The sequence below is a fragment of the Sciurus carolinensis genome, chromosome X, assembly GCF_902686445.1.
Source record: "Sciurus carolinensis chromosome X, mSciCar1.2, whole genome shotgun sequence".
Lineage (NCBI taxonomy): Eukaryota > Metazoa > Chordata > Mammalia > Rodentia > Sciuridae > Sciurus > Sciurus carolinensis.
The window spans coordinates 26,283,201-26,309,709 of NC_062232.1; the positions used below are offsets into that span (position 1 = coordinate 26,283,201).

General features: G+C 35.6%; 1 protein-coding gene across 4 annotated transcripts in view; it reads right to left on the reverse strand.

The window, feature by feature from the left end:
* The window catches only part of Dmd (dystrophin), a 2,099,091-nt gene that overhangs the window by 1,577,313 nt on the left and 495,269 nt on the right, over positions 1–26,509 (reverse strand). For all 4 annotated transcript variants that reach the window (XM_047536255.1, XM_047536256.1, XM_047536254.1 and 1 more), the window contains exons 8-9: positions 1,876–2,057; positions 580–711 (exon numbers count right to left, since the gene is read on the reverse strand). In XM_047536255.1, coding sequence (XP_047392211.1) covers positions 580–711; positions 1,876–2,057 — 314 coding nt within the window. The remainder of the gene's footprint in view (positions 1–579; positions 712–1,875; positions 2,058–26,509) is intronic.

Here is a 26,509-nt window from a genome sequence, read left to right on the forward strand (position 1 = left end):
TATTAAATGGTGCATAGAATCTGACCTGATTCTGGTATGAACTTTATTAAAAATAAATACTCAAATACTGTTATATACAAGATTTATATGTGTATGTGTTAAATAAGCAAAATTAAAAGAGATGATATAAGTTTGCAGTTATATTTTTCTTAAACATATTTTACTAGAATCAATATATAATAAAAACTTCTACTTTCATTTATAGATTAGACTCCTAGAAAAACCTCCCCAAATACTACAACTAAAAATGTTTATATATTTATCCATGCTTTTTATAGTTACATATATAAAACTGTTAAAGATTATTATGTTCTTTATAACCATTGGTAGCCTTTGTAAAAACCTTACAGGTAATTATATCAAAAAGATACAAGTTACTATTTTGAGCATCCTCATTCATGAAGAATCAACATACACTGAACCTAACACGGCAGGTTTAGAGAATCTGATAAAACTGGGAAAAACAAAACAACTTGAAGGAGAAAAAAAAGCACTGTCAATTTCAAACAAATAAGAGCAAAGTCAGATTATCTTCGATGAAGTTCTCTGCTTTGTAGAAGATAGTAAATGTTGACAGACCTGCGAAGGAAATGGACTCCGTGTGGGGTCAGAGGTGGTGACATAAGCAGCCTGTGTGTAGGCATAGCTCTTGAACCGAGGCTTAGGAGAGGAAGAAGTTCGCTCATAGCCCTGTGCTAGACTGACCGTAATCTGCAGAGAAGGGTTTGGGGGAGGGTGGACAGAAAGGAGGAGGAGACATGGTAAGTAACCCTGGAAGGACTACTTTCCAACATGCCCGAAAATAGAACATTAAATGGAAACATTGAGATGAACTGTTTAATGCTAAACACAGATAAATGATATCAGAAACTGGTGCGCCCCAAGAATTGTGGCACTGACAATTCTTGTTGTGGTGCAGAACAGATAATCTGGGAAGACAATGAGGGTGGTTTGGAACCATGAAGATTTCAGAGAGATACAACTCCAGTACTTATATGGCATGATGCTCTTCAATCTCACAAAAATAGGCATCTGAAGGCAATTTTCTCCAAACCCAAAATAAACAAGACCAGAATTCATCAGATCAATACCCTGGAAAGGACTGAAGCTTTCATAAACTAAATATAGAACTAGCTTAGTAGAGTTCGAAAATTAGGCTTAAGAACTTTCCATGCCTTCAGCAGAAATTTTGTTAAAGACCTTTTCATCACTGTTTTTGTCTATGAAGATACAAGAAAACACCCCAGATTACCCACTGTTGAGAACAAGAACAAACCAATTAATGGAAGAATTCCATTGCAGTCTATAAAACGATTTAATAAAGAATTTTATCATGTCTTCTCCATTTAATTTATATTAGAAACGTTTTTAACCACTTTTTTCAAAAATGTTAAGCTTTAATAATCAAAAATTGTTAATACAAGAATAATTTGCCTCCAAACATTTTAAAACTTGATTATTAAACAGAGCACTTGCCTTTGTTCTTGCTCTGGCAATATACTCTTTATTCTAGTTGACGGAGAGTTTGAAGTTTAATATGCATGTAAGTCTGCCTTGTCTTATTTCATTACATACAACTTAAAAGCAATATATTCTGTATTCTATATTCCTGTAATATGGTACATACAAATAATAGAGTATTTTAATAATCTGCTTTAAAAATAATATAGTACATATCAGATGAAATTTAAAAGGTTTGCATAATCTCTTTCTGTCACTGTCTCCCTTTCTCTATATATGCACATTATGCCATGTATATATATTGTGATATATGTGCATATATATGTGTATGCATTAAATAGGTATTATATGTTTGGTACATAAGAATGCATATAAAATAGGAAACATCTTTGATATTAGTTGTTGTTTAAATACCTGTTGAGAATAATGCATTTGATGATGTAATTCAAAATGTTCTTCTCTAGTCACTTTTGAAGGCCTTGGCAACATTTCCACTTCCTGAATGGCTTCAGTGCTCACTTGTTGAGGCAAAACTTGGAAGAGTGATGTGATGTACATTAAGATGGACTTCTTATCCGGATAAGTCGTAGCAACATCTGTAAGCACATTAACACCACACATCAATTTTTGGTTTCTATATTTGAGACTCTGAATGGGTAATGAACAAATCAATGTTACAGGAAGAAGACAGATTAATGAGCACTCGATTGTCCATGAATGTCCTCTAGAGACTAATTAGAACATGATAATCAGGCCTAAAATATCCCTGCAATTTGGCAGACCAATGAGATGAACACTAAAGTTAATTTCTTTTCCTTCTTCACATAAAAACTTCATTCTGTAATTCCTTTCCTAACTCAAATTGCCAAAACCAACCCATCTAAGAGTACCTTTCATTAGAAACAAAAATTAAAAATTTCACTTCCCACAGAAAGTTATATTAGCATGTCAATTAAGATTATGCATTTGTAATTAAATAATTACACAAAAAGTTTTAATGCCTTAGCTCCCAGTAAACAAACCTTACACCTCCTTATTAAATTTTTGCTGGTGTTAAAGTATGTAAAGAACTAATTCTGATTCTGTGTAAAAATGAACCATGTATTTCCACAAAAAAAATAAAATAAAAATAACCATATACCATATGGATAAAGATTATTAATATCCACTAAGTATATGAATGATATTTATTTGGCTTATGGTGCATCTGTTAAAGTAGAATGTTACTTTCCTTCTCGGACTTTCAAAATATAAGTAAAAGTTCTCTACCTAGAGTGATTCTGACTTCATGTCATCTGCCATATCCAGGGAGTGAAGTAAACATGCATTACCAATAATAATTTGTAATACCATATATAAAATGGAAACTCCTTCAAAAGTTTCTTTTGCTACTTAGCACTGCAATTTACCAACTATGCTCACACCAGGGAACCAAGATGTAAAAATATCCTTTATGTAAAGTGAATCATTAATTCCAGAAATGGTAAAATGTAAATACTTGCAATAGAATACTATTCAGTCCTCAAAAAGAAGGCAATTCTGCCATTTGTAACAACATGGATGAACCTGAAGGATGTTATGCTAAGTGAAATAAGCCAGGCAAAGACAAATAATATATGATCTTATTTATATGTGGAATCTAAACAGTTGAACCTGAAGAAGCAGAAAGTAGAAATTGTGATTATCAGGGACTGGAAGGGGAGGTTGGGAAGATATTGGCCAACAGATAGAAAATTTGAGTTAGGAGGAACCAGTTCATTGGTTCTATCTTACAACCTAATTAATAACAATGTATTACATCATTAAAGATTGTTGAAAGAAATTTTAAGCAATTACCATAAAAAACAAGATAAATATGAGGTAATGTGTCTGTCAGTTTGATTTAGCCATATCATAATATATACATATTTCAAACCATCTTTTTATATACATAATACATATATTTTTATTTATCAATTTAAATAATTATTTAATCAATTTTTACACAATAAAGGAAACCATTAGTCCTGTTAAGAGGCCAACTTAACTCTGAGGCAATGTGACAATGTATTTTCTTACCACACATTTATCTGAGCTTAACTAACCTTGAAAGATAATTTTAAATATGTATATTCTAGGCAGTTATTCTGATTATAAGTGAAAAAGTTAAGAGCAAAATCTTAAGTCTGCTAGCACAAAAGGAGGTTGAACAAGTCATTTAATCCTTTGAAAGTAGCAGGACCATAAATTAATCAGAGCAACTATTTTAAAGATATTTTTAAAAAGAATTAAAAGGGAGAAAAAAATTAACTAATTTTCCTTTGTCTGCTTCTATCCAAAGTATACAGTGCTTCTTAATATTTAATGTGCATATGCATCACCTGGGGACCATTTTAAACTACAGGATCTGGTTCTGTAGGTGAAGGGTAGAACCTGAATCTCTGGATTTCCAATAAGCTACCATGTGATGTTAAAACTGGTGGCTTGAGGAACATATTTTAGGTAGCAAGTTTCAAAAAAATCTCATATAATCTGTTATATCATCTACCGTTTCAGTTTTTAAATATTTTTTCAAAAATATATTTATTGGGTACTTATATGTACAAGACTGAGGGGTACAAAGTTATACATTTGCTCTTCTCCTTATTTGCAAATGTAATCACTAGCCAACAGACATTAAATATAATATTTTTGAGTATTATTTATAAAAGAATTATAGAATACTTTGAGCATAAGTGTCAGGGGCGGGCTCTGAGGGTCCCAGAGCTGCACCATGGCCTGATCTCTAAGATGGCGCCTGGCAGCTTGCCAGACATAGCTGCACTCATATACAAGTTTTAGGAAGTAACTCTGGTTGGCTGTTGTACATGAGGCAATCCTGGTATCTGCCTGGAGACTGTTCCTTGATAGGCTGACTTTCCTGGTAGTCTACTCTCTGAAAGGCTGATGTTCTTGATATAAGTCTGAGACTTGCAGAATAAACTCCTTTTGGTTCCTGTGATCAAGAAGAGCATAGGCGTTGTGATTGCCCCGCGGGTGGTGGGCGATCATACATAAGTGCTACCTTTCTTCAAAAATCTACTAATTGGAAGGAAGGATATAGAAAGGTGAGTCAATGAATATGAAGTTGGTTAGACAGATGCAAGAAGTTCTGGTATGCTATTCCACAGTAAGGTGACTGAGATGATGATAATACACTATATATTTCAAAAAGACTAGAAGAAAGGGTTTTTGAATGTTTTCATCACAATTCAATTATATGATTATGTTTGAGAAGATAAACACGCTTACCCAGACTTGAGCATTTTATAATATATACATGTATCAAAACGTTACATGATACTCCATAAATATATAAAACTTCTATGTATCAATTTAAAAATTAAGACCCTATTTTTTTCTTTTTCATTTATGTTTTTACTGATGTTACAGTTGTAGAAAATAAGGTATCTGTACCATAAAAAAACTGAAAATGAAATACTATACATTAAAACCTTAACTATGATTCCATTCAAGTATTGGGTTTAAGGTGGTTTCCTTTGCTTTATTATCTGAGCTTTTGATATAACACTAAGATCCTATTAATTCTGTAATTCTAAATAATAAAATCTCTCATTTATTTGATATTTATTTTTCAAGTATTTTTAGTATGATGGAGAAATGATTTTAACAGGCGGGGAGTGAGAGAAGAATGAGGGAACTTTAGATTATGTAGAAGGAAATGAGAAGGAGGGGGTATGAAAAATGGTGGAATGAGACAGACATCATTACCCTATGTACATGTATGACTACACGAATGGTATGAATCTACATCGGGTACAACCATAGAAAGGAAATGATGTACCCCATTTGTGTACAATGAATCAAAATGCAGTCTGTAAAAAATTAAAAGATAAATTTAAAAATTCTAAAATGTTTTATTTCCTTCTTACTAGTAGCTAGTCAATTTACCATGTCATGATAACTTAGATCTCTGTTGAGTGTCTTAATTGAGAAAGGCATTGAATTATAAAAAGTTGATCCCTTGCCTATTCACTGCTATGTTATACAGAGATGTGTGTATGTTTGTTTGGCTTCACATATATACCATGACAAAAAGAAAAATGAAAAAAAAAATTTCAGGTATTACCTCTGGTGCCCCAAGGAAATGTCAAAAATTGTAATGGATTACATGTACATTAAACATCATGTGAGGTGAAAATAAATATTCATAAATATCAGTCAAGGGTTTTCAAGATGGCAGAATACAGGAGGTTGTGTTCCTGGCTACTCCATGGCATGAAACCAGGAAATCAGACAGACAGCTTTTCCACAAGGTAGGTGAACAAAAAAAGGGGGAACTTCACTGGAATTAAAAACTGGACATTCAAAGCAGATTGGGGACTCAGGAGGTTGGACATAATAAAATAAGGAAAAATTCCCCAGTGGCAGGGCCAGAAGCACCAGCCAGAGCAGTCCCTCTATAAACATAGTAGAGGTATAAGGGAAATAAAGAAACCTGTATTGTTGGGAGGCCCAAGGCATGTATGAGCATTTAAAGATCAAGTACATTGCCCGACAAACCTGAAAGATGCATTGCACAATATCCTTATGTGGGGAAAGAAGCCACCATCACTCCAGACAGCATGCAGAGGATAAAGAAAGGAAACATTTTGCAGCCACAGCCCAGGGGCTGGTAGCTGAGAGAGTCCTGGCAAACCTGTGTTTGACCCAAAATACAGACCCAGTAAACACAGACTGCAAGACCTAGAGTATGATTAAGTGGCCAGGAGAAAATCAAACGTGGAGAGAGGTTTACACAAGGGACAACTGGTAGTGGATACTCACCCAGTTATGCTCCTCCCCCTCTAATCTGGATGCCTGTAGGGCTGGCTGGGAAAGACATGCATAGCCAGGATTTTGGAAGGGCCCAGGCAGGAGAGATTATTTGGACACTGAACCCAAGATCAGGAAATGTGGAGTCCACAGGTGATGTAGGAGACTAAGACTTGGCTCCCCCAATATATGAGTGGAACTCAGGGAAGATTCCTGGGGTACAGTCTTCTAACATGAACCAGCAAGTACTGGGCACTGGATGTGCAATGATTTAAAATCTCCAGACCAACTGGTATTCAGCAAAGAGCCTAGAGTCCATCTAAACCTAAATCCTGCCTCTAGGAATTCTGCCTATAGGATTATTTATCTTGTCATTCCAGCAACCCAGAGGGTGGAGCATCACACTCAAGAAGACCCCACCTAAAACTGCTGAGAAGAGAAACTGAGAATCTTTTGAACTCCAACAAAAAGAACTCTTTAACTTTTCATTAAGATCTTTTTTCTTTTTTTTAAATTCTTTTTCTCTCTTGAATTGTGACCTTGATGGTATGTGGACATTTATACATATTCATATTTGTTTTTTCATATTTCTAGCAGTTTTGAAGCCTGTTATTTTTCATGGATTAGTTTTTGTGAACTAGGATGCTTGATCAGTATATTTTAGTTTTGTTTTGTGTTCTTTTATTTTTAATTTTTAAAAATTTTTACTTTATGTTTTTATCCTACCTGTTTCCCTTGATTCTCTCCTTTCTTCTGATAACAGCCAATCTATTATTGTTCTCTTTCACTTTTTCTTTAATTTTTTACTTCTATTTTCTCTCATAATCATCACATTATATCTCAGTCTTCTCTCCCTGTCCACCATTTGAAATTTTAAACACTTTTGCAAACTTGCTGTTTTTATTGTAGGCAATAATTTATAATATCATTTCTGTTTATTGTGATAATTAACAATGTAGATGTCATATCAGGAATTATTTGGTTTACACTGTATATCGTTTACATTGGTGGTTGTTATTATTTGTCTCCCCCAAAATAGTGAGGTTCAGGAAACCTTCAGGAACATTATAAGGCCACAGGGTAAAATGTCCACTGCCTCAGATCCATACTATTAGATGGGTAGACACAAAAAAAACATGAAAAAGCAAGGGAACAAATCACCCTAAACGAACCAAGATACTCCAGTAACAGAATCCATCAATGCCACAGTGCAAGAAATGTCACAGAAGGAGTTTATAATGTATATAGTTAAACTGATCTGCAAAGTAAAGGATGTTATAAGGAGTGAAATCAGAGAAAATATAGGAAGTGAAAGATCAATAAAGAGGCAGAGATTCTGAAAAAAAAAACAAGAAGAAATACTCAAAATGAAGGAATCAATAAACTAAATTTAAAACTGAATGGAAAACATCACCAGTAGACTAGACCACCTGGGTGACAAAACCTCAGGCAATGAAGACAAAATATATAATCTTGATAATAGAGTTGAACACAGAGAAGGTATTAAGAAACCATGAACAGAACTTCCAAGAAAAATGGGATAACATGAAAAGATCAAATTTAAGAATAGATGAAGGTGCAGAGTTACAAACCAAAGGAATACACAATCTTTTCAATGATATAATATCAGAAAATTTCCCAAACCTAAGAGTAAAATGGAAAATCAAATACAAGAGGTTTATGGGACCTGAAATATACAAAATTATAGAAGACCCACACCAAGACACATTAGAATAAAAATACCTAACATACAGAATAAGGATAGTTTTTTAAAGGCTCTGAGAGGGAAGTATCAGATTACATATAGTGGGAAACCAATTTGGATCTCAGCTGATTTCTCAAACAAGATGCTCACAGTGGAAAATAAAAAGTGAAAACCAGCAAAGGAAGGGACTACACTCAAGGAACAGTCAATCAAAGGAGAAATTAATTCAAGTTAAAAACCAGAAATAAAACAAAATGACTGGGAATACGAATCATATCTCAATAATAACCTTGAATGTTAATGGCCTAAACTCATCAATCAAAAGACAGACAGGCAGATTGGATTGAAAAACAAGACCCAACAATATGCTGTCTTGAAGAGACTCACTTCATAGGCAAAGACATCCATAGACTGAAGGTAAAAGGATTGGAAAAAACATCACTCACATAGATAACACAAACAAGCAGGGGTTTCTATTCTCTTACCAGATAAAGTGGACTTCAAGCCAAAGTTATTCAGAAGGGACAAAGAAGGACATTTCATACATCAGCAAGATATAACAATCATAAATATTTATTCCCCAAATGATGGAACATCCATGTACATCAAGCAAACCCTTCTCAATTTCAAGAATCAGACAGACCACAAAACAATAATACTGGGTGACTTTAACACACCTCTCTCACTACTGGCTAGATCCTTCAAACAAAAAGTAAACAAAGAAACTACAGAAATAAGTAATATAATCAATCATTTAGACTTAACAGACATATATATAATATTTTATCTATTGATGTGTGAGTACACTTTCTTCCAGCAGTACCCAGATCCTTCTCTAAAATAAACCATATGTTATACCACAAAGCAACTCTTGGCAAGTAAAAAAAAATAGAGACAATAAGCTGCATTCTATCAGATAATAATGGAACGAAATTAGAAATCAATGAAAACAACAGAAAAAAAATAGAAGTTACTCTAACACTTGGGGACAAAATAATACACTAATGAAGGCTGATTAGATAACAGAAGAAATCAGGGGTGAAATTTAAAATATGCTTACAGGTAAATGAGAATAGTGATATATCAAAATCTCTGGGACACCATTAAGGCAGTGCTAAGAGGAAAGTTCACTGCATTGAGCTCATTCATTAAAAGAATAGAAAGTCTATGAATAAATGACCTAACATTACATCTCACAGCCCTAGAAACATGAAGAGAAAGAAAGAAAAACTCAAATCACTAAAATTCATGATAAAAAAAGGAAATATCATGATGGACACTACTGGAATACAGAAGATAATCAGAAACTATTTTGAAAATGTATACTCCAATAAAATAGAAAATCTTGAAGACACTGATAAATTTCTAGAGACACATGACCTACCCTAACTGAATCAGGAGGACATACACAATTTAAACAGATCAATTTCAAGCAATGAAATAGAAGACACCATCAAAAGCCTACCAACCAAGAAAAGTCCAGAACCAGAGAGATTCTCAACCAAGTTCTACAAGATGTTCAAAGAAGAATTAACAATACTTCTCAAATTATTCCATGAAATAGAGAAGGAGGGAATCCTTCCAAACTCATTCCATGAGGCTAGTATCACTCTGATACCAAAACTAGAAGTATCACTCTGATACCAAAACCAGACAAGGACACATCAAGGAAAGAAAACTTCGGACCAATATCCCTGATGAACATAGATGCTAAAATTCTGGCAAACTGCATACAAAGACATATTAAAAAGATAGTGTACCATGAGCAAGTGGAGTTCATCATATGCAAGTCAATAAATGTAATCCATTACAACAATAGACTTAAAAATAATAATCATATGATCATCTTAATAGAGGGAGAAAAACATTTGACAAAATACAGCACCCCTTCAGTTCAGAACACTAGAACAACTAGGGATAGTAGGAGCTACCTCAACATTGTAAAAGCTGTCTATGCTAAGCCCAAAGCCAACATCATTCTAAATGGAGAAAAATTGAGAGTGTTCCCTCTAAGAACTAGAACAAGACAGGGATGCCCTCTTTTACTACTTCTATTCAACATAGTCCTGGAAACTCTAGCCAGAGTAATTAGACAGAAGAAAGAAATTAAAGGGATACAAATAGGAAAAGAAGCACTTAAACTATCACTATTTGTAGGTGATAAGATTCTATATTTAGAAGATCAAAAAAATTTCACCATAAAACTTCTAGAACTAATAAATGAATTCAGCAAAGTAGCAGGATATAAAATTAAGACCCATAAACCAAATGTGTTCCTATACATCAGTGATGAATTCACTGAAAGAGAAAGTAGGAAAACTACCCCATTCACAATAGCCTCAAAATATAAAATATTTGAGAATCAATCTAACAAAAGAAGTGAAAGATCTTTACAATGAAAGCTATAGAACACTGGATAAAGAAATTGAAAAAGACCTTAGAAGATGGAACAATCTCCCATGCTCTTGGATAGGCAGAATTAACATTGTCAAAATAGCCATACTACCAAAAGTGTTATACATAGTTAATGCAATTCCTATTAAAATATCAATGAAATTCTTTATAGAAATAGAAAAACAACCATGAAATTCACTTGGCAAAATAAGACATCCAGAATAGGCAAGAAATCCTTAGCAAGAAAAGTGAACCAGGAGGCATCACAGTACCAGAACTTAAATTATATTACAGAGCCATAGTAACAAAAATGGCATGCTATTGGCACCCAAATACAACAACCAATGGAAAGAAGACACAGAAACAAACTCCCATAAATACAGTTATCTCATACCAAACAAAGGGCACCAAAAACATGCATTGGAGAAAAGACAGCCCCTTCAACCAATGTGCTGGGAAAATTGGAAATTCATATGTAGCAAAATGAAATTAAACCTCTATCTATTACCCTGCACAAAACTCAACTCAAAGTAGATCAAAGACCTAGGCACTAGAATAGAGACCCTTCACCTAATAGAAGAAAAAGTAGGCCCAAATCTTGACCACATTAGCTTAGGATGTGACTTCTTTAACAAGACTCCCAAAGCATAAGAAGTAAAATCAAGAATCAGTAAAGTGAATGGAATCAAACTAAAAAGCCTCTTCACAGCACAGGAAACAATCAATAACATGAAGGGAGAGCCTACAGAATGGGAGAAAATTTTTACCACATGCATCTCAAAGCATTAATCTCCAGGGTATATAAAGAACTAAAAAAACTTAACAGCAAAAAAACAAATAACCCAATTAATAAATGGGTTAAGGAACTGAACAGACACTTCATAGAAGAAGAAATACAATCCATCAACAAATATATGAAAACATGTTCAACGTCTCTAGCAATTAGAGAAATGCAAATCAAAACTACACTGAGATTCCATCTCACTCCAGTCAGAATGGCCATTATCAAGAATACAAGTAAGGAGGGGGGTGGGGGGGTCAAAAAGACTCTTCTGAAGAATACAAGTAATAATAAATGCTGTTGAGGATGTGTGGGAAAAGGTTCACTCATACATTGCTGGTGGAACTGCAAATTGGTGCAACCACTCTGGAAAGCAGTATGGAGATTCCTCAGAAAACTTGGAATGGAACCACCATGTGACCCAGCTATCCAATGCTTGGTTAATACTCAAAGGATTTAAAATCAGCATACTACAGTGACACAGCTACATCAATGTTTTAGCAGCTCAATTCCCAATAGCTAAACTATGGAGCTAGCCTAGGTGCCCTTCAACAGATGAATGGATAAAGAAAATGCAGTATATATGTATGATGGAATATTACTCTGCCTTAAAGAAGAATGAAGTTATGGCATTTGCTGGTAAATGGATGGAGCTAAAGAATATCATGCTAAGCAAAATAAGCCAATCCCAAAGATCCACATGCTGAATGCAGATGTTAATTAATAATAAAGGGGGTTGCTAGGGAAGAATAGAAGTACTTTGGATTAGACAGAGGGGAGTGAAGAGAGGATTGAGGGTAGAAAGGATAGTAGAATGAACACTATTACCCTATGTGCATACATGATTACATTATCTGTATAACTCTACATAATGTACAACCAAAAGAATGAGAAGTTATACTCCATTTTTATATGACGTGTCAAAATGCATTCTACTGTCATGTATAATTAGAACAAACTTAGAAAACTGAAAAAAACACATAAAAAAGTAAATATCAAAAAAGGTACACTCATACATTGTTGGTGGGGTTGCAAATTAGTGCAGCCACTCTGGAAAGCAGTATGGAGATTCCTCAGAAAGCTTGGAATGGAAACACCATTTGACCCAGCTATCCCACTCCTTGGCCTATACCCAAAGCACTTAAAATCAGCATACTACAGAAATTCAGCCACATCAGTGTTCATTGCTGCTCAATTCACCATAGCCAGATTGTGGAACCAACCTAGATGTCCTTCAATTGATGAATGGATAAAGAAACTTGGTGTATATATATATATATACAATGGAATATTACTCCACCATAAAAAATGATAAAATTATGGCATTTGCAGGCAAATGGATGAAATTGGAGAATATCATGCTAAGTGAGATAAATCAATCTCAAAAAACTAAAGGACGAATGATCTTGCTGATAAGCAGATGAGGACATATAATGGGGGTGGGAGGGGTTAGCGTTAGGGTTAGGGTTAGGTTTAGGATTAGGGTTAAGGAGGGTGGGAAGAATGGAGGAAGGAAGGACTGTATAGAGGGAAAAGAGGGGTGGGAGGGGTGGGGGGGAGGGAAAAAGTAACAGAATGAATCAAACAACATTACCCTGTGTAAATTTATGATTACACAAATGGTATGCCTTGACTCCATGTACAGAGAAACAACATGTATCCCATTTGTTTACAATTAAAAAAAGTAAATATCAGTCATTACAATAAATGTATACTTAATCAACCAAACTATTGACATTTTTGCCCTAAACTATTTCTGTCCTACATCAAATATTATGTTGGATTCAATGGTGCCAGCAGCCAGAAGTCAATACTTCTTTTTTTTTTTTTTTTTAAAGATTTAGAACTTCGGTTCAAGATGGCGGACTAGAGGGCGGCTGCATTTCATGTTGCTCCAGGACTCAAGATTCAAAAGAGGAGATAGTGACTTGGGACCAACTCAAAGCCGCCCGGGGAGTTTCTCCCATAGGGGAGGCGTCCCCGAAGGGGCAGTAGCCCTGGAACGCAGAGAACTTTGTGAAGTACAGTGACTCGGCGGGTCGCCCCTCCCCCGCCGGAGCGGTAAAAACGGACAGCGAAGCGGAGCGAAAAATGGCGGATTGAAGTTTCCAGGACCGCGGGCAGATTCTCTAACCTAAGGAGACTCGTCTGCGAAGGGTGAGGCTCTCAAGCCCAGGAGGGAGGTCCGGGCCCCTGGGAACGTTGCCTGCAAAGGCTGCCCCTGCCCAGGCGGCAAGTCACACCTCCCCTGCTGGAGCAGTGAACTCGGAAAGCGGGGATCTTTGCAAGGGAGGTTGTGCGACACACTGCTTGGTTTTGAAGCGATCTGCCAGGGCTCCAGCGGCTGCCAGAGAAAGAGTGGGGCGGCGAGTTGTTTGGATCCAGCAACCGCCTGAGCAACGGGGAGGGGGCTGCCCAGAGGAGGTGGAGGTACGCAGTGAGTGCCTTGGTCTCCAAGCGCCCACACCTGGAGGAAGAGACGAGCGACGGGTCACTGGGGCTTGGAGCATATGTACGAGGCTCCAAGTGACTGCTCAGAGGGCGGGTCGCATAGCCAGGCGATTAGGTGCATAGCAAGGTCCGGTCCAGGGACCTAGGCACCTTTTCTTGAATGAACTACACAGAGACAAACTGAGGGGCGAAGTGAAGGTTCCAGGACTTCAGGCAGCGTCTCTGAGAAGGGACAACCTAAGGAGACTCGTCTACGAAGGGTGAGGCTCCCAGGCCCAGGAGGTAGGTCTGGGCCCCTGGGAAGGCTGCCCTGCCCAGGCAGCAAGACACATCTACCCTCATTGGAACAGTGAGCTCGGAAAGTGGGAGACCTTGCAGAGGAGGCCGAGCAGCACACCGCTTGGTTTTTTGGTTTTTTGGACCAATCTGCCAGGGCTCCGGGGGCTGCCAGAGAAAGAGTTGGGTGGCGAACTATTTGGATTCAGCAACTGCCTGAACAACGGGGAGGGGGCTGTCCTGAGGAGGTGGAGGTGCGCAGTGAGTGGCTTGGTCTCCAAGCGCTCACACAGAACACCTGCCTGGAGGAAGAGACGAGTGACGGGTCACTGGGGCTTGGAGCATATGTACGAGGCTCCAAGTGACTCTTCAGAGGAGGGGTCGCATAGCCAAGTGATTAGGTGCAAAGCACGGTCTGAGCCGGGGATCTAAGCACCTTTTCTTGAAAGAGCTACACAGAGACCAGCTGAGGGGTGGAGCGAAGGTTCCAGGACTGTGGGCAGCTTCTCTGAGGAGGGGCCACCAAAGGAGACTCGTCTGCGAAGGGCAGGGCTCCCAAGCCCAGGAGGTAGGTCCAGGCCCCTGGAAACGCTGCTTGGGAAGGCTGCCCTGCACAGGCGGTAGTTGTGGACTGAGGAGAACCTCTAGGAGGGGAACGGACTAGTGAGACCTCCCCACCGGGTGGGTCTTCCCCGCAGAGTGAGGTTTTCCCACAAAGACAGTAAAACCAGAGACACAGGCCCAAACAGGCATTGCCTTAGCCCGCAGTCTAGCTCCCCTTTGGATGACCATTGGTCAACAAGTAGAGGCACCTCAGTCCTCTAGCAGGGAATATACCCCACCTGAAGACCACCACCCCTAGAGAGGCAGCTACCTAGGGGAACACCGAAGTATCAACTTCCTCTAAGACTTCAGGCTACTGAAGGATAAAAGGGGATACACTAGCAATCTTCAGGGACATTATAAGTCAATAGAGGAAATCTGCAACATCTCTGCAGTCCACTGATACCTGAACAATATGAGAAAACAAGGGAAGAAAATGCCTCAAACAAATCTGGATGTTATATCAATAAAATCCAATGACAGCATGGCAGAAGAAATGTCAGAAAGGGAGTTCAGAATGTACATAATCAACATGATAAGGGAAGCAAACGATGAAATGAAAGAGCAAATGCAGGCATTGAATGAACGCACCAATAGACAGTTAAAAGAGCAAATACAGGAAGCAAAAGACCATTTCAATAAAGAGTTAGAGATATTGAAAAAAAACCAAACAGAAATCCTTGAAATGAAGGAAACAATAAACCAAATTAAGAACTCCATAGAAAGCACAACCAATAGGATAGAACACCTGGAAGACAGAACCTCAGATATTGAAGACAAAATATTTAACCTCGAAAACAAAGTCGAACAAACAGAGAAGATGGTAAGAAATCATGAACAGAATCTCCAAGAACTATGGGATATCATGAAAAGGCCAAATTTGAGAATTATTGGGATTGAGGAAGGCTTAGAGAAACAAACCAAAGGAATGAACAACCTATTCAATGAGATAATTTCAGAAAATTTCCCAAATCTGAAGAACGAAATGGAAAATCAAGTTCAAGAGGCTTACAGGACTCCAAATACACAAAATTACAACAGACCCACACCAAGGCACATTATAATGAAAATACCTAACATACAAAATAAAGACAGAATCTTGAAGGCTGTGAGAGAAAAGAACCAAATTACATTCAGGGGGAAGCCAATACGGATATCAGCAGATTTTTCAATCCAGACCCTAAAAGCTAGAAGGGCCTGGAATAACATTTTTCAAGCCCTAAAAGAAAATGGATGCCAACCAAGAATCTTATACCCAGCAAAACTTACCTTCAGATTTGACAACGAAATAAAATCCTTCCATGATAAACAAAAGCTAAAAGAATATACAAAAAGAAAGCCAGCATTACAGAACATTCTCAGCAAAATATTCCATGAAGAAGAAATGAAAAACAAAGAAGCAAATCAGCAAAGGGAGGAGATATCCTAAAGGAACTCTCAAATAAAGAGGAACCAAGTCGTGTCAAAAATAAGCAAATAAATGAATAAAATGAGTCAAATGACCGGGAATACAAATCATATCTCAATAATTACCCTGAATATTAACGGCCTGAATTCATCAATCAAAAGACATAGACTGGCAGATTGGATAAAAAAGAAAGATCCAACAATATGTTGCCTGCAAGAGACTCATCTCTTAGAAAGAGATACCCAAAGACTAAAGGTGAAAGGATGGGAAAAAACTTACCATGCACATGGACCCAGCAAAAAAGCTGGGGTATCCATCCTCATTTCAGATAAAGTGGACTTCAAGCCAAAGTTAATCAGAAGGGATAAAGAAGGACATTTCATAATGCTTAAGGGAACCATAAATCAGCAAGACATAACAATCATAAATATCTATGCCCCAAACAGTGGCTCACCCATGTATGTCAAACAAATCCTTCTCAATCTCAGAAACCAAATAGACCACAATACAATAATACTAGGTGATTTTAACACACCTCTCTCTCCACTGGACAGATCTTCCAAACAAAAATTGAATAAAGAAACCTTAGATCTCAATAACACAATCAATAATTTAGACTTAACAGACATTTATAGAATATACCATCCAACGAAGAGTGAATACACTTTCTTCTCAGCAGCACATGGATCCTTCTCTAAAATAGACCATATATTATGCCACAAAGCTAATGTTAGCAAATACAAGAAGATAGAGACACTTCCTTGTATTTTATCAGACCATAATGGATTGAAACTAGAAATAAATGAAAGAGCAAAAAACAGAAATTACTCCAACACCTGGAGATTAAACAATATGCTATTATATGAGGAATGGATAACAGAAGATATTAGGAAGGAAATTAAAAAATTCTTAGAGGTAAACGAGAACAAAGAAACATCGTATCAAAATCTCTGGGACACTATGAAAGCCGTACTTAGAGGAAGATTTATTTCATGGAGCGCATTTAATAAAAGAAGTAAAACTCAAAAAATAAATGAACTAACACTACAGCTCAAAGCCCTAGAAAAAGAAGAACAGACCAACACCAGAAGTAGTAGAAGACAGGAAATAGTTAAACTCAGAGCTGAAATCAACGAAATTGAAACGAAAGAAACAATACAAAAAATTGACAAAATAAATAGTTGGTTCTTCGAAAAAATAAACAAAATTGATAAACCTTTAGCCACACTAACAAAGAGAAGACGAGAGAAAACCCAAATCACCAAAATTCGGAATGAACAAGGAAGTATCACAACAGACACGACTGAAATACAAAACATAATTAGAAGCTATTTTGAAAATCTATATTCCAACAAAATAGAAAATTTCGAAGATATCAACAAGTTTCTAGAGACCTATGAATTGCCTAAACTAAACGAGGAGGACATGCACAATTTAAATAGACCAATTTCAAGTAATGAAATAGAAGAAGTCATCAAAAGCCTACCAACAAAGAAAAGTCCAGGACCTGATGGTTTCTCAGCCGAGTTCTACAAAACCTTTAAAGAAGAGCTCATTCCAATACTTTTCAAAGTATTCCATGAAATAGAAGAGGAGGGAACCCTCCCAAACTCATTCTATGAAGCCAATATCACCCTGATACCTAAACCAGACAGAGACACATCGAGGAAAGAAAATTTCAGACCAATTTCCTTAATGAACATCGACGCAAAAATTCTCAACAAAATTTTAGCAAATCGCATACAAAAATGTATCAAAAAGATAGTGCATCATGATCAAGTGGGTTTCATCCCAGGGATGCAAGGTTGGTTCAACATCAGGAAATCAATAAATGTAATTCACCATATCAACAGACTTAAAGTCAAGAACCACATGATTATTTCAATAGATGCAGAAAAAGCATTTGATAAAATACAGCACCCCTTCATGCTCAAAACACTAGAAAAAATAGGGATAGTGGGAACGTTCCTTAACATTGTAAAGGCCATCTATGCTAAGCCCATGGCTAATATTATTCTTAATGGTGAAAAACTGAAAGCATTCCCCCTAAAATCTGGAACAAGGCAGGGATGCCCTCTCTCACCACTCCTATTCAATATCGTCCTTGAAACTCTAGCCAGAGCAATTAGACAGACCAAAGAAATTAAAGGGATACGAATTGGAAAAGAAGAACTCAAACTATCCCTATTTGCTGATGATATGATTATATACTTAGAGGAACCAGGAAATTCCACCAGAAAACTCTTAGAACTCATAAGTGAATTCAGTAAAGTAGCAGGATACAAGATCAATGCTCATAAATCCAATGCATTTTTATACATAAGTGATGAATCTTCAGAAAGAGAAGTTAGGAAAACTACTCCATTCACAATAGCCTCAAAAAAAATAAAATACTTGGGAATCAATCTCACAAAAGAGGTGAAAGACCTCTACAATGAGAACTACAGAACACTAAAGAAAGAAATTAAAGAACACCTTAGAAGATGGAAAGATCTCCCATGTTCCTGGATAGGCAGAATTAATATTGTCAAAATGGCCATACTACCAAAAGTGCTATACAGATTCAATGCAATTCCAATTAAAATCCCAATGATGTACCTTGCAGAAATAGAGCAAGCAATTATGAAATTCATCTGGAAGAATAAGAAACCCAGAATTGCTAAAGCAATCCTTCGCAGGAAAAATGAAGCAGGGGGTATTGCAATACCTGAACTTCAACTTTACTACAAAGCAATAGTAACAAAAACGGCATGGTATTGGTACCAAAATAGACAGGTAGATCAATGGTACAGAATAGAAGACACGGACACAAACCCAAACAAATATAATTTCCTCATACTAGACAAAGGGGCCAAAAATATGCAATGGAGAAAAGATAGCCTCTTCAACAAATGGTGCTGGGAGAATTGGAAATCCATATGCAACAAAATGAAAATAAACCCATATCTCTCACCGTGCACAAAACTAAACTCAAAATGGATTAAGGACCTCGGAATCAGACCAGAGACCCTGCATCTTATAGAAGAAAATGTAGGTCCAGATCTTCAACATGTCGGCTTAGGACCAGACTTTCTCAACAGGACTCCCATAGCACAAGAAATAAAAGTAAGAATCAACAACTGGGATAGATTCAAACTAAAAAGCTTTCTCTCAGCAAAGGAAACTATCAGCAATGTGAAGAAAGAGCCTACAGAGTGGGAGAAAATCTTTGCCAATCATACTTCAGATAGAGCACTAATCTCCAGAATCTATAAAGAACTCAAAAAACTCAACACCAAGACTACAAATAATCCAATCGACAAATGGTCTAAGGAAATGAACAGACACTTCACAGAAGAAGACCTACAAACAATCAACAAACATATGGAAAAATGTTCAACATCTCTAGTAATAAGAGAAATGCAAATCAAAACCACCCTAAGATTCCATCTCACCCCAATCAGAATGGCGATTATCAAGAACACAAGCAACAACAGGTGTTGGCGAGGATGTGGGGAAAAAGGTACACTCATACATTGCTGGTGGGGTTGCAAATTAGTGCAACCACTCTGGAAGGCAGTATGGAGATTCCTTAAAAAACTTGGAATGGAACTACCATTTGACCCAGCTATCCCACTCCTTGGCCTATACCCAAAGGACTTAAAATCAGCATACTACAGAGATACAGCCACATCAATGTTCATTGCTGCTCAATTCACCATAGCCAGATTGTGGAACCAACCTAGATGCCCTTCAGTTGATGAATGGATAAAGAAACTGTGGCATATATATACAATGGAATATTACTCAGCCATAAAGAATGATAAAATTATGGCATTTGCAAGCAAATGGACGAAATTGGAGAATATCATGCTAAGTGAGATAAGCCAATCTCAAAAAACCAAAGGAAGAATGATCTCGCTGATAAGTGGATGATGATACATAATGGGGTGTGGGAGGGGTTAGTTTTAGGGTTAGAGTGAGGGTTAGGGAGGGGGGCAAGAATGGGGGAAGGAAGGACTGTATAGAGGGAAAAGAGGGATGGGAGGGGTGGGGGGAAGGGGAAAAAAATAACAGAATGAATCAACCAACATCACCCTATGTAAACGTATGATTACACAAATGGTATGCCTTTACTCTATGTACAAACAGTGAAAGAACATGTATCCCATTTGTTCACAATAAAAAATAAAAAAAAAAAAAACAAAAAAAAAAAAAAAAGAAGAAGAACTGCAAAAAAAAAAAAAAAAAAAAAAAAGAAAACAGGAAAGCATGTTCCCTGATGCCAGGAGCAAAATCCTACAGCAGGCGGGGTCAGCCGCTTTGCTCTCTCCATGCTGATCAAACTCAGCACCAAAGCAAACAGAAAAGCGTATAGTGGATGGGAAGGAGGAGGAAGTCCTTCCAAAGGTCAAATTTTCCTGTTTTCTTAGAAAAAGTCTAACTAGGGTGGGGTGCATTGTTATCAGATAAAGTCCAATGTAGCAGCATGTACAGCAGAGTGACTAATATAATGATGATTAATATACAAAGTGCCAATAAGTGACTCAATCCTCAATCCCTATTCAGAAGGTTTTATCACATGGGTTTTTGCAGCTTGCATGGAAATGTGAACAATCATTTACCCAAATAATCTCCCATGTGGATGTAGAAAGAGGATGTCCTTAGGCATCTCCTAAAATAAATAAATAAGCAAACAAATAAAAAAAAAAAAAAAAAAAAAAAAAAGATTTAGAACTTCAAAAATATTTTGAATTCCTTGAATATTTCATTGCTGAAGATCTTTTATATTCAAAGTATTTTAATAGATTATCTAGGAGACTATAAGAGATTTCATGGATTCTACACACAATTAAGAATAATAAATAGAAAGAAAAGTACAAACTAATTGCATTACTTAACAGAATTTAAAATGCATTCCTCTATTTGGTAAACCAGTACTTAAACATGTTTATATAAAGAAGAAGTTATATATTTTTGAGGGATCAATTATTTATGAATAGGAAACTTTAAGTATTTATAGAATTCTATTAACTGGAAATGGAGAAAGAGGGAAGAGTATTTGAGGCAGTAGAATAACATAAGGAAAGTTGCATAGGTAGGGAATGATTAAACATGGATCAGGAATACTGCTTTGGGGTTGCTTAGCCAGAGGGAAATGTAGTGAAAAATATGGTAAAACAAGTCAATTGCATATGGAACAGTGAGGGATCAGCAGCAAAATAGAAAACTTGACCTTAGTCCAATAGATAAGAGAACAACTAATTACTTTCAAATAAGAGTATGATACTATCAAACTTTTATTAAAATAAAACCATGGGGATGGGGTTGTGACTCAGTGATAGAGCACTTGCCTAGCACATGTGAGGCACTGGGTTTGATCTGCAGCACCACATAAAAATCAATAAGTAAAATAAAGGTATTGTGTCCATCTACAACTAAAAAAAATACTTAAAAAAACAATTATCTGCAGAATGGATTGATGGAGAGAAAATGAGGTAAATAGAAGGCAAAGATCATAATGCAGACAGGAGTTGCTAGAAAACAGAAATAATACTATATATGGAGAGAATAAAACAAAGAGAAGAATCACAAAAATTCTAGGACGACTTCATTCAATTTTCAAGCCATTTATTCCACATTCTTTGGAAATGTCTATATACAAAATTCTGTGCTAAGCTCTGAGAATAAAAAAATTCAATAAACTAAGAACAAGATGAAGATGGGGGAGAAAGAAAGGAGAAAACTGATTGTTGTGTAGTCATGGTAACAAGTAGCCATCAACAGGAATTTAAGTCAATTAACAATTAGTGCCTCTGTGATCGTTACCATGCATCCCTATACCTCCCTTTTGAAAGTCTGCCAGTCATGAGTGGTTTCACCCCAATGAACATGATGTTCTGAAAGCAAATCCATTAACAATGGTTTCATCTGAATAACCATACTTACAAAGCTGACATCAACCTACTCCCATCTCTGAATGTTTCCAGATCTCTTGTAGGTTTCCCTCAAAATCTAGCAATACTCTTTAAAAAACACATAATTTCCTTTTATGTAAGTAAGCAATAAATTCAGCTTTGTGTTTTCGTTTCAGATAGTGAGTGATGGTCTCATTGTGTGATGAAATTCAGTATTTGACACTGGAATGTACAGTGAAACAAATCATTTAGCAAAATTCCATCATTTTTCATGTGAGGAAATAGAAAAGGTAGTTTTATGTCAAGTTCAAAAGTTAGTATCAGATTACAACTCAGTCATTGTATTATACTGCCTCATTACCTCACCCCCAACCCCCAGATAATGCTTTTAGTGTATTTGAAGACCTCAGTTGTCTAAATGGTGAGACTGTGATCTATGTGGTTCAGTTATCAAACAGTATTTCCATTTTGTATATTAATAGTGATTTCACTTTAAGTGAGGCATAACAAGAATCAATGTACATAAAAAATAAAACTTCAGCAATAATCAAAAAAAGGAAATTAAATAAAGATGTGGGTTTCATACCCCATTCCCTTGACTACCAAATTAACAAACAATTATAAAAGTATAACAATCAGTGTGAAAGTGTTTCAGTGATTAGGTCAGACACCTATTTATCTTAAAGAGTATCAGTTGCTTTGGCCTTTATGAAAAACATTTTGGTAATGCTTACCAAAACCTAAAAATCAGGGCTGGGGATGTAGCTCAATGGTAGAGGGCTTGCCTGGCATTTACAAGGCTGTGGGTTCAAACCTGAGTATCAAGGGGTAAAATAAAAAAGACCTTTAAAATGATCATACTGAATATTCCTGTACTTATTTCAAGAATTCATCCATAGAAAATGACAGCAATTTAAATGAAGATTTATGTTAATGTGATGGAAATGTTAATCAGTATTTATGATGCAAAAATTAAAATATATCAACCCAAACATCTTAATAGAGAAATAGAGAATGACTGAATATGTAACTGTGTAGTAATAGTACAAAGCCATTCAAATGTTACTTTTGAAGAATATTTAATAATATATTAAAATAAATACTTTATAATGTAACATCAAAACAGTAAAAAATTTGTAATTTATGTAGAATTTCATAACAATTTTAGAAAAAAAGACCAGGGAACAATTTCAATATATTAGCAATGTGGATATGCTAGGGGCATTAAAAATGCTTTTCTTTTTCTACTTCATCTTATCTATATTTTATAAAATTTCTAATCAATACATATTAATTTTATAATTAGATAAGTATATCATATGTTATAATAAAACAATCTACAAAGATCCAAAAGAAGACAATAAAAGAAAAATTTCACAAAGTTTGCATTCTGTATGCCCTCATCCTAAAAATGTCAATGCAAATGAGTTTGTTATGAAACTGGTGCCTTCCACAAAACTATTCTTATCTTAGGCCGTCAACCTCAGGAAAGTCCGATTAGCCAGCTGCCATGCATAACCTTGAGACACCTCTGGGAAATCTAAACAAGAGCCTCCACTGTCAAGATCTGAGGTTAGATTTCTGCCCAGAGAAAGTCAGGAACTGAAATACTGGATTATAATATGTAGCATGTGTAACTGGAAAGAAGCAGGATTTCAAAGATAACAGATGTATAAATGTGCCTTCACAAAGCTTTTTAAGGTTAATTTTTTAAAAGTTTTATATTTTAAGAGGGGGGGATTTCATTTAGAAACCATGATAAGAACAAACCTGGATCATTTCCCATAGTTTACATGAAGAATAAAACAGGTAAAATAAATAAATTTAAAAAGTCATTATTTGAAAGAGAAGGGAAATAGATGAACTGAGAAGAAGAAACTTGTAGTCACAAATTAGACACAGTCAGATAGCTCTAAACATGAAAATATAAGGGCATATATGTTGGCACAACTGAAACTTATGATTGCAAAAATAACCACCTACAGGGATGCAAAAGTCTAAAGAAAATGCTAGAAATAAAGTGAGTTATAATTTGATGCCTGAAAGTGAAGAGATTTGTGTTATAAAGTCATCTATTTCTAAATGCCTGAGTTTAGATTTAATAATACAACAATGAACTAAATCATTAAAGCATTTGATTGCTATTTTTCAGTTCAATATATTATATTCATCACTGTATTCAAGATACTTGGATTTTTCCCCTTACATGTCAGTATATCAAATTGACATTTTAATAAGAAATCATTTGCACAGGTTCTCTCATATTAAATTCTTGAACATCCTGCAATATATGTTCTGCATTCACTAAATTAAGTACTCTTTAATTAATTCATTTTCAGCATTTCATTCACTGATCCAAGTAGTTACTTTTATCATCTAATAACAATGCTTCTCATTAAAGGACTATAAAATATAGTAATGAACATAATTTGCATTGATGAAGATGATTCAGTTTCATAACAACAGTAATAAAAATAAAAAGCAATGGCTTTAATTTATCCATGAGAAACACTAAATCATCTTATCTTTTAAACATGCAACTATTCCCTTCAACATGCTTATGGTACAGCTAACAGAAAACTATCACCATCATCTTGGTATAAGTAGAAAACGGTGTCCCAAAATGCATCATGATTACTTAGGGCATAATGGAAAAACAAAAGCAAAAATCAAAACCAGGTACTGACAAAAGAAGATAAACTACAACTACTTTGGCTTTCTGAACATTAATGAAAAAATCCTTAACATAGCTCTTCAGATACAATGTACCTCACATGTATTCAATCTAATAAATAATGGTAGCCAAAAGTGATTATAAAAAGTGTTGTATTCAAAATATGAGACACTGAAATTATATTTAACAACATTTATCGAGTTACTACTTTTTGCCAGGCTATACTCTAGACTGAGGATAGAGAGGTAAATAAATAAATCCAGAGATCTGTTCTCATGGAGCAATGATTCCAATGGGAAAGGCAATTACAAATAAATAATTTTATTTTAAATGTACTTTTAATTTTTTATTAGTACACAATAATTTTACATATTTACAAGTTACAGTGTGATTTTTCAAAGCATGAATGTAATATGAACTGATCAAATTTTAATTAACATGACTACTTTCCAATGTATCCTTAGCAATTACTTCTTTTTGTCTCATTGTATAAAAGAGTTGTCTTTTACAAATGCACTCTTTACTGGGCTCTTTTTGGGGAATTAAAAAGGAATGTGAGTCATACAGTGTTCATATCAAACATTCTTAGAATGATGCAGAAAAAATGCACAGGAGCTAGAGGGGAATGATCAATTAAATGGAAATTCTCAATCGATGCTGACTTTACAAGTTTCATAAAGTACCTTTAAGTGGAAAAGTTTTTCAAAGATCAAAGTCTCCTGTGAGCAACTAATCAAAATGAAATACTGTTTTTAAATTTTCAATTCCAAAATGCAAACTAATTTCAAAACGGTTTCTTTGCTAGCTACTCATTAAGTGTGTACCCTGTAGGAACATGTTTTACTGTTTTATTGGTGCATTGTAGTTATACGTAATATTGTGGTTCATTTTAACATAATCATACATGCATGGAATATAATTTGCTCCATTTCAGTCCCCAGTACTTTTCCTTTCCCAATCCTCTTTGTACTCCCTGTTCACCCTTCCAATACACTATTGGTCCAGGAGGGGATGTTTAATTTTTAAAAGTACTCTTGGCCTTTTAAAACCTTAGAACAACATTTCACTACATATTTTCTAAAACTAACATAATAGAAGCTAGCCTGACCTAACACATGGAAGCTGATCAGACAGTGTGGGAGACTATTGATAGAAAAACATTTGTACTTTCTTACAATTCTCTCTACAAGCCTATTGTGGGAAGAACTATCGGAGTTTCCAGTTGAGAAGGAAGTATTTTGACGCAGTGACATTTAACTCTGCTTCCTTAATTGTCACCTGCTGTTTTTGTGCTTTGCTTTTGACCTAACCAAATTGACTTATTTTTCCTACTTCTAAAAAAGGGAGAGTAAGTTAAATAATACCAACCCCTATCATCTTTACTAACACAAAATATTCTATTTCTATTCCTTCTTTTTTTTACAGTATTAGAAATGATAGTTGGTAAATATTAGGATCCAAATGAAGATGTTTATTTCATGTGACAAATTTAATTGGTTATTATGGTTCTCTCTGATATGTTTTGGGATTTGGAAATATGCCTGATGATATAAAGGAAGCTATGAAGCAAATGCATTAATGATGACTATCTTAAGGCAGAAACTGTATATAAAGATCAGCCTTTTTTGAAACAAATACTATAACAATTTCCCTATATCATATTGAAGTGCTTAGCCTACTGAAGCAAACACATCTTAATCAAATAATGATCCTGCCTCTAAAGGTAAGATATTGTGATAAAATTTATTTCCTTTTGTCCCACTTTTTAATTGAAAAATGAATCATTAATATTTTGCAAATAGCTGCATACAATATTAAGAGAGGAAATGAATGTGGAGGAAATGCTCAACATATATTTTATCTTACTTGTCATGATTTGTTTACAATTGGCACATCATTGTCGTTTCTGAGTTTGGCTGTATTTATACCATCGCCAAATATTTGTGGGGTGCATGTTATGTGTAAGACATGACATCAGTTCACCAGGGAATGAATCATTTGTATAACTAGATTGACTCTATCACCTAACTGTTGGTGAAGAATCAATGAAATACTGGACCGACTC